The 8,261-nt window shown below is 45.3% G+C and overlaps 1 protein-coding gene across 1 annotated transcript; it reads right to left on the bottom strand.

The window, feature by feature from the left end:
* Positions 1-431: 431 nt before the first annotated feature.
* Positions 432-4,691, bottom strand: LOC120713635. Its single transcript, XM_039999560.1, has 2 exons — positions 4,343-4,691; positions 432-3,443 (listed from the first exon to the last, which is right to left on the bottom strand). Exon 2 carries the CDS (start codon positions 3,298-3,300, stop codon positions 2,341-2,343), a length of 960 nt encoding a protein of 319 aa, XP_039855494.1. The 5' UTR covers positions 3,301-3,443; positions 4,343-4,691; the 3' UTR covers positions 432-2,340.
* Between the last annotated feature and the right edge of the window lie 3,570 nt (positions 4,692-8,261).

The raw sequence follows: 8,261 nt of genomic DNA, 5'->3' as shown, positions 1-8,261 counted from the left end.
AAGGCTCAAATAAAAAAGTGCCCAAAATGAAAGTTGTTTAGTTTTTCAAGATCTACAACTTTTATATTGTGCAAATTTTCACTAGATCAAAGGATTTTGAAATATTTTGAAATGTTTGAAAGAGCTCGAATTAATAAAAGAAAATACCTTTTTGGTAGCAAAATTCAATAAATTTTGGGACTTATTTGCAACAAAGCTGCCAAAGTAATGATTACTAGCATATTTGCAAAAAGGCCCTTTAAAAAGTTGAATTTGCTCCATAAGCCAATTTTTTTTTGCAAAAAGGGGCTAGTAATTTCTCATAATTACAAATATACCCCTGTCTTTGCACTGACAAAATTTTAACTATCAAACAAAGAAAAACACTAATTTCACACAATTATTTATGCACTAAAAGCTAGACAGCTAAAGTGTCACACATCAGTACAACGTTCTACAAATATTGTACATGACTAGTACGAAGAAGGAAAAGGTCGAACAATATGTTTGAACATAGCGAACAGATACAGGTCTAATACGCAATACAATGGTCCAATACTACATATTACAAATAAGACGGGGTGCACACTAAGGCACCAATATACAAGAATCGTCAAACAGCATAGTCGTAGTCCTCAAGCGTTAGATGTCGTCCGCTACGACCCCTCCCACGACCCCTTCCACGGCCCCTTCCACGCGGGTTTTCTGAGGTGCTTCCACCCTGAAGGTCTGCGGGGTCAGAACTACTGCTTGGATAATCAATTGTTTTGTGGTTGAACTGTTCACAAGTCCTGCAGCGTCTCATTGGACCTCCTGCCTCCGATTCGTCCATATCGTTGCGTATACGCCTTGTCTGACGACAGCCCACTCTGTCATGAGAGTGACGTAGCAAGTCCATTGGTGGAAGGCATATTGGCAGGTCTTTATTGTACACAGAGAAATCTCCACAGGCCATGAATCCATAAAAGTTCCCACTCCATGTCTGCTCCACGTTTTCCTTCAAGTAAAAGGTAGAGATACATCCCCCACTGGAAACTCCAACTTGCGCAAGTGAAGCCAACACATGTGAGCAAGGAACATGTAAAAGCATTAGCTTATTGCAGGTGCATTCCGCTTGTCCATTAAATTGTTGACCGAGGTTGACTTGATGAGTTGCAAGGGTTGTCTCCCTTCCTACTCCTCCTTTTGCGCTAATAGTTATCTCAAAATGGTTGTCATGCGTGCCCATTGCAATAACTATTTGTTGCGATGCCTTAGCAACAGCTTTCTCCATCCATATGTACATCTTGTTGCAATATGGTGTCTGCACTTTAGTGCTATGAAGAACTGCCTCTACATGACACTTTTGATAGTATTTTATGATGCCATACAACATACCTTCTATAATCCCTACTAGAGGACAACCACGCAAACCTCTTATCACCCAATTGTAAACCTCAGCTAGGTTCGAGGTCATTATGCCCCACCTAACATAAACGAAGTGATAATCACGTCAAAACGGAGTACGAAATTTAGGATTACATAAATTACTCACCTAGCACCCAATGTGTCAAAGAGTAATGCCCACTTCTCCTTGGGCTCCGCCTTTATCCAGCGAGAGAAGCACTTGATCTATCGTCCCCCTCGCCACCGTATGCTAGGATCATCTAGCCCTTCACCGAGTGCTGGTAGTCCAGGAGTCACCCCAGGGTTGTCATCTGTCATGGGCTTCTTGCTCATCTCAGTGACATGAGCCTGTGTCAGCTTATCTAATTCCTTTCACAGTGCATTAAACTTGCCCTCCTGGTTTTGGCAGCACAATAGTTTGAACATATCCTTCAGTTTTTTGCTTCTAAATTTTGTGCAGAAATTGGCAGCCATATGGCGCATGCACCACCTACTCTGCAGGTCAGGCCAGGGTGCCGGCTCATCTGCATTCTCTTGCATTGACTTAATTGCTGACAATAAACCCGCAAGCCGATCATGAATGAGACAAACATTTGGCCGATCCTGCACAACACCGATCTTAAGATGCCTGAGAAACCATAGCCAGCATTTCTTGTTCTCACCCTCAACAAAGGCGAAAGCCAAAGGGAGTATCTGCTGGTTCGCATCAACTCCAATAGTAGTTTGTATCTGACCTGTATACTTCCCCGTCAAGAACGTCCCATACACACAAAGCAACGGTCGACAATGCTTGAATGACTCAATGCAAGGGATCAAAGATAGGAAAGCATGTCTAAACACATTTGCCTATCCATTGTAGACCGATTCCTTGAATGCAGTGCACGTGCCAGGGTTCCTTTCCTTCAAAATGTCAAGCACACGGGGCAGGTTACAATATGAGGCCTCATATGAGCCCCAACGCTTCTCAAGTGCAATCTATTTGGCCCGCCAAGCTTTCTGGTATGTAATGTCATATTTGAATTGTCGACAAACTGATCGCTGGATGAATGAGCACTCCATGTCTCTCTTTTCAATTATCTCACTATATAGTTCATTTGCAATCAGAGACGTTGTCAAGTTACGATGCCTCTTACCTAAGTTCTGCAACATGCAGCTGTGATTCTGCACGATAGAGGCAACCCAATGGATCTCATTCTTCAGCACATGGGCATGTACGTAGAATGTGCATCCCGTGGCCCTGCACTTGACACTGTATTTTGATGGGCTTGAAACCTTATCATACACCTCTCTTAATGACATCACCGTCCACCGTAAAACCGTGTCCTTCAATTCTTGCTCATTAGGAAATAATTGACCCGGCTGAATCACGCTACAACTATATTGGTACGAAGACTTGTGCATGTCCATAGCTTCTATAATCGATTGATCAGGACTATTCCATTCCTCAGGAATCGGTGCCTGACTGCCCATGTTATCATCTTCTTCTTCATCGTCATCAATATCGTCCTCCATATTCAGGTTTTCCTCTTCTTCAATGGCGTTGCGGTCAATGGCTGCTAGATCGTCAACAATCCCTTCAACTGTTTCTCCAGCATCAGCCACACCATCAACATCAATTTCCTCCCTTTCGGTCCCACCTTCCTCTCTAATTTGTAATTGCTCCACATTCACATCACCGTAGCAGGCACTCTCGTTCTCAACTGGCTGCGATGAGCTTGCCTCACATAACACCTCTTTTGGACATGGCTGCACCAAAATAGTTAACGGAACATTGCACCGCCTGTACCACTCTACCCATTTCCTCCACTTATATGTTCGATCTGTAACTAGAAGCTCATATACGATTGGATTAATGCCTATAATAGACAGGCATTGAACCATGACCAAGCACAGATTTGCATCTAGTTGAAACATCGCTATAAACCAATCCTTCATATCCCTTATGCTCGCACTCTCAGGGTGCGGATGATCAACGGTGATATAAGGAAACGGACCTAAATCAACCCCTGACGGCCCATTAACTACTTCTCCCTGGCCATAATATATCCGATTCTGATTAAGGTTGACATGGCTACAACCTGCTGCCAATTTAGACTATCAGTTATAAATTGCAAAAAAAAATTCAATCTACAATAATATACCTACATTTCATATCAGAATTCAAAATTTAGTGTAAATGTTGTCCGATAATGTAAACACTAACCTATAGCTAAATTCAATTAAATAAGAACCCTAATGTAGTCAAAGATTTACCGCAAACCTCACTTTATCAAAATGCCTAATCCATACCAAATTTATGTTGAATGTTTAAAGCCTACACTAACCGATGTACAATTTAAAATAAAACTAAACCCTAATTCAGTCTAACATTTACCATAAATCCATCTGCAAAACTATTTTTTTACCATTACGGATGAACACAACAACAACAGGAAGCTTTTCATTTTACTTAAATTTACTATGGCGAAACCTTTTTTGTAATTTTGTAAGGTTCTCCAACTATTTTATAAGTTTCAGTGTCGCAAAACTTTTTTTTCATGTTATAAGGCTCTCCAACAGAATATACTGATGTCAAACAGATTAAAATACATATATGTGTTGAGCTTAAAATACTTGAATATGTGCTTAATGTTGACTCAGGGTCAAAAATAGTTGAGCCAGTTGTTGCCAATCATGGTGAGACAAAAGATACAAGATACTCCATATTTATTTTCCTGTCAGTAGGGCGTGATTATGATTAGTGTGTTACCTTGAATGCTACAAAAGTTTACTACACGCCCATATAAGCTTCAAATTGAGCTCTGATTCTATAATGATAGTTCAGGATCTGTAGTTCTTGTACAATTGACTACGCACTGATTCTATAACGAGCACCGAATTCAAAAACTATTTTCCTAAATGTAGCATCTGCATAAAATAAAAACAAATAACACTAAATATTTTTATTAACTGTAAAAAAAGTGAAAAAAAAATATACCTGAACCCTGCAGGGCACCCCGCTGGCCGCCGGGGTAATCCGCAGGCCTGCCCCGAGCCCTGCCAGTAGCAGACTGCTGCCGGCGCCTGCGCGCCGGCGAGCAGCGGGGCCGGGGCACAGGGTTAGGAGGCGGCGGAGGCACGTAAGGCACCCCAGCCCGGCGCCGGCGCGGCAGGGGGCGGGTGCCGCAGCGCCTCGCCCGGCCCGCCTCACAGCCGGCGCCGCCACCAAAACCGCCCCGTGCCTGCCTCCTCCGCCCTGCGTAGCGCGTCCTCGCCCAGCCCACTGCCGCCGCCGCCTGGATGAGAGAGGGAGCGAGCGGCGAGAGAGAGAGAGAGAGGGGGGGGAGGACGACGCAGACCAATAATGCCGAAATATCATCCAACCCACCGATGAAATTATATTTCGTCCCACCAGACGATGAAATCTCACAATTTTGTCCAACCGACAGACGAAACTTAATTTCGTCCACCGAAAATACGAAATACACTGACACACGTACAGTTTATTATTTTCATCCAATGGGACGATGAAATTAGAGTATTTCGTCTGACCGGTGGACGATTTCTATATTAGTAGATGACAATAGCTTATTTTTGAAATTTCTCAGATCAATGTTATTTATTTGTAATTTGAGTAAAAAATTGTATTAAAAAAATCGCCGATTGAGAGTATCCAATCGCATCTATCAAACACATTTTATCTTTTTACCTTTTTTCTTATCCTAATCTTTTCCAACCTCGATATGATGTTCTTCCTTCATCTTTATGGCTTTTGAAGACACCCTACCTGGCCTGCCGAGCCTAGGGCAACCCCAGGTGCGCCTGCCCGACAGGGTCCCTCCCAGGAGGGCGTTCGTTGGATCGTCGTCGTGTTTCCCAGCGAAACCGGTCTGACCGGCCACCAAACAGGTCTGACCGGATCTCGTAGAGGCGCTGCAGGAAGCCCTCTGCAAGGTACATGTGACAGGCTTGTTTGACGGCGCGTTTTAGCTTCAACAGATGGTGTCAGCGGTGGTGTTTCGTGGATCCGCATCTTTTAGAAGACGATGGAGTCCTAGTGCATTTAGATTTCGGCTTTTTCTTTATCAGCAAGTAATTGTAACGGTTCGTAACCGATTAGGACTCTACCATTAGGACTATAAATATGTAATTTTCGAGAAGGCATAAACAATCACACATTCAACAACAAATCATCTCAACGCCAAAACCCTAGGAGTAGTTAAGTAACGTAGAATCCTGGCTGCAACATGGGCGGATTGGGCTGCATCGTTTCAATCTCCATTCGTTTGTAAGTCTCTATCACCCCAGCATACTATCATCTAATGAGGTTGCATCTAACCGACCTCTCATTATAGCCAGTATGCGCTCCAAAAGGCGTCAAACTAATGGTATCGATTAACCGAGACGGTTAAAAAAACTACCTCTCAAAATCAATTAACCGAGGCGGGCACCATTAAAATAACCGTCTCGGTTAATATAGATTAACCGATACAGTTGTTCTAAACCAAACACCTCCGTTAATCGATTAACTGAGGCGGGCATCCTATAGGGTCCGTCTCGGAAAATATCGAGACCCAGAAGGCCCTTTACCAGGGTTCCATATATATACCCGAGTTAGGATTTGGGACTCTCATCTCCACTCTCACTCCTCTCCCTCCCTCAACCCGTCAGCCTCCCTCTCTAACTCCTCTCCCTCTCTCTCTCTCTCTCTCTCTCTCTCTCTCTCTCTCTCTCTCTCTCTCTCTCTCTCTCTCTCTCCTGCGCAGGAGGCCAGCGGCGCGCGATGGAGCGGCGGCTGCGCCGAGCGGGGGCGCGGCGGCGGTGGAGCGGCGGCTCCGCAAAACGGTGGCGCGGAGCGACGGCGGCGTAGCGGGCGGTGATGGGCGGCAGGCGCATCGGGCGGCGGTGGGCGCCGCGGCAAGCGGCGCATCAGCTCAGATGGGTTTGGCGGGCCTGTGATGGGCTCAGCGGGCTCATCGACGGCTTTTCTTTTTTTATTTGATTAATCGAGGTGGGCAGTAAATTGTCTCGGAAAATAGATCATTTACCATGACCTTGCTGTCACAGAACGGTCCAAATAATACCAAGCATGAGACTCAAGTAATGATGCAACGCAATACAATGCAAAACTCACAAAAGGCTGCACGGACAAAAAAATTTACCAACAGCCGCTACAACTAGGGTTTAACGGGATGGTGGAAAGCGGCGACAGGGTTTGGTTCTAAGTTTCTTTTTAGCCTGAAGTGTCTCCATCAAAGAAGACGAGAGGGTGCATTGATCAGATCCAGTTCAACTTTAGGTCCGGAAGGAGGTGCTCTCGGTCTCAATTACCAATAAACAAGTGCAATCAAAACCATCTATCAAAAGTGATGAAACTACCCATTTCATGGTTCTATCAAATAGAGCATGAAATTACGAAGCTAAAGCAACTAGTTTTGCCTTTAAAGCATTTTTCTACGAATTTCTACAGATATTGGAAGATTTCAGCCAAAATCAACAAAAAGAAATAAATCTACCCTAAAATCCTGACTCGCGGGCCCCACTCGCCATAGAAACAGAGAGAGAGGGGAGGGGACACTCTCCCCTGCTCTGCTCTGCCGCTTGCCCGGCCTCTAAGGCAGTTTCTGAAAAATGCCTCAGTTAATTGTTTTTGCCGGTTTCAGTTAATCATTTTTGTAGTAGTGAATTCATAGTGGTTAGTACATGAAACCTCAGATCCTTGCATACTAGGCAAACAGTTAGAGGTAAGACTGGTCACATGGTCCACTGCATGCGGCGGCTCAATAGCTAGCATGAGCGGCAATGTAACAAGAAGCGGAGGTGGTGGAGCAACACTGAGAGGCAGTAGCGGTAAGCACTGCTTATCCTCACCTAACCATAACAGCTTTGCTTGCGGGCGTGGGTGATGATGCCTACGAAGGAATGGTGGAGGTTGAGAGGAGCAATGTGAGGAGTAGGGGCAGGCGAGAGGACTGGCCATGGGGTGCGGGATGAGCGGTGGCATCGGGCAAGATGAGCAGTGGCAACAAGCGAGAAGGAAACATGAGAGAGAGAGAGAGTCTGGTTGAATCGTGAGGTGACGAATAAGGTGTCATGGAGCAGGGACAAAATAGGAATCTCGCATGGGCTAGAATATATAGGTAATGATGTTGGAGGCCAAAATTGGCAATAACCGAGGCCGACCGGTCTGACCGGTTGGGCCGACCGGTCAGACCGGTCTGGCCTGTAATCCGAGTAGGGTTAGGGTTTTGAGTATAGAGTCTTATTGTAACCTGATTTGAAAAGAGTACGTCCTCCCCGGCCTATAAATATAAAGGCTCCGGCCGATTGAGGGTTTTCTAACCACAATCGAATCAATACAATCTCTTTTACTCTTTTTCTCAAACCCTAATCTTTTCCAACCTCTTTGCTGTTCTTTGTTCGTCTCTACGGCATTCAAGGGCGTCTTGAGTGGCCTGCTGACCTCAAGGCAACCCTAGTTCCTCAAGCTCCGACGGGGTCCCTCCCGAGCTCGAGGTTCTAGATCTTCGCGTATTTCTGCCTTCAACTGAGTCTGACCGGTTGGAGAGGCCGGTCTGACCGGTCGCCGTCTGAAGCCAACTGGTGATGATTGTTACGATCCGCGTGTGCTAGCACTCCGGTGTGTTGACCAGAAAAGCGTCAACATACTTTTTGGCGACTCCGCTGGGGAAGAAGAAACAATCTACATTGGTTACAATGACCGGTGAAGTAGGAGATGCTTCCAAGGTATATCCTGCGAATACCATCAACATCAACTACGAAGATCTGCCCGAAGAGCAGTGCCTGAAGTTTGAGGCCAACCTCAAACAGCGGAACGAGGAGATCAAGGCGAGGATGCTTGCATGCTACAGGAAGACTCGGCAAGGTGTGATCGAGAAGGAAAAATTCATCATGCA

This window comes from Panicum virgatum, chromosome 6K, assembly GCF_016808335.1.
Source record: "Panicum virgatum strain AP13 chromosome 6K, P.virgatum_v5, whole genome shotgun sequence".
In the NCBI taxonomy this organism is placed as follows: Eukaryota; Viridiplantae; Streptophyta; class Magnoliopsida; order Poales; family Poaceae; genus Panicum; species Panicum virgatum.
This window is presented reverse-complemented; position numbering and strand designations above follow the sequence as displayed.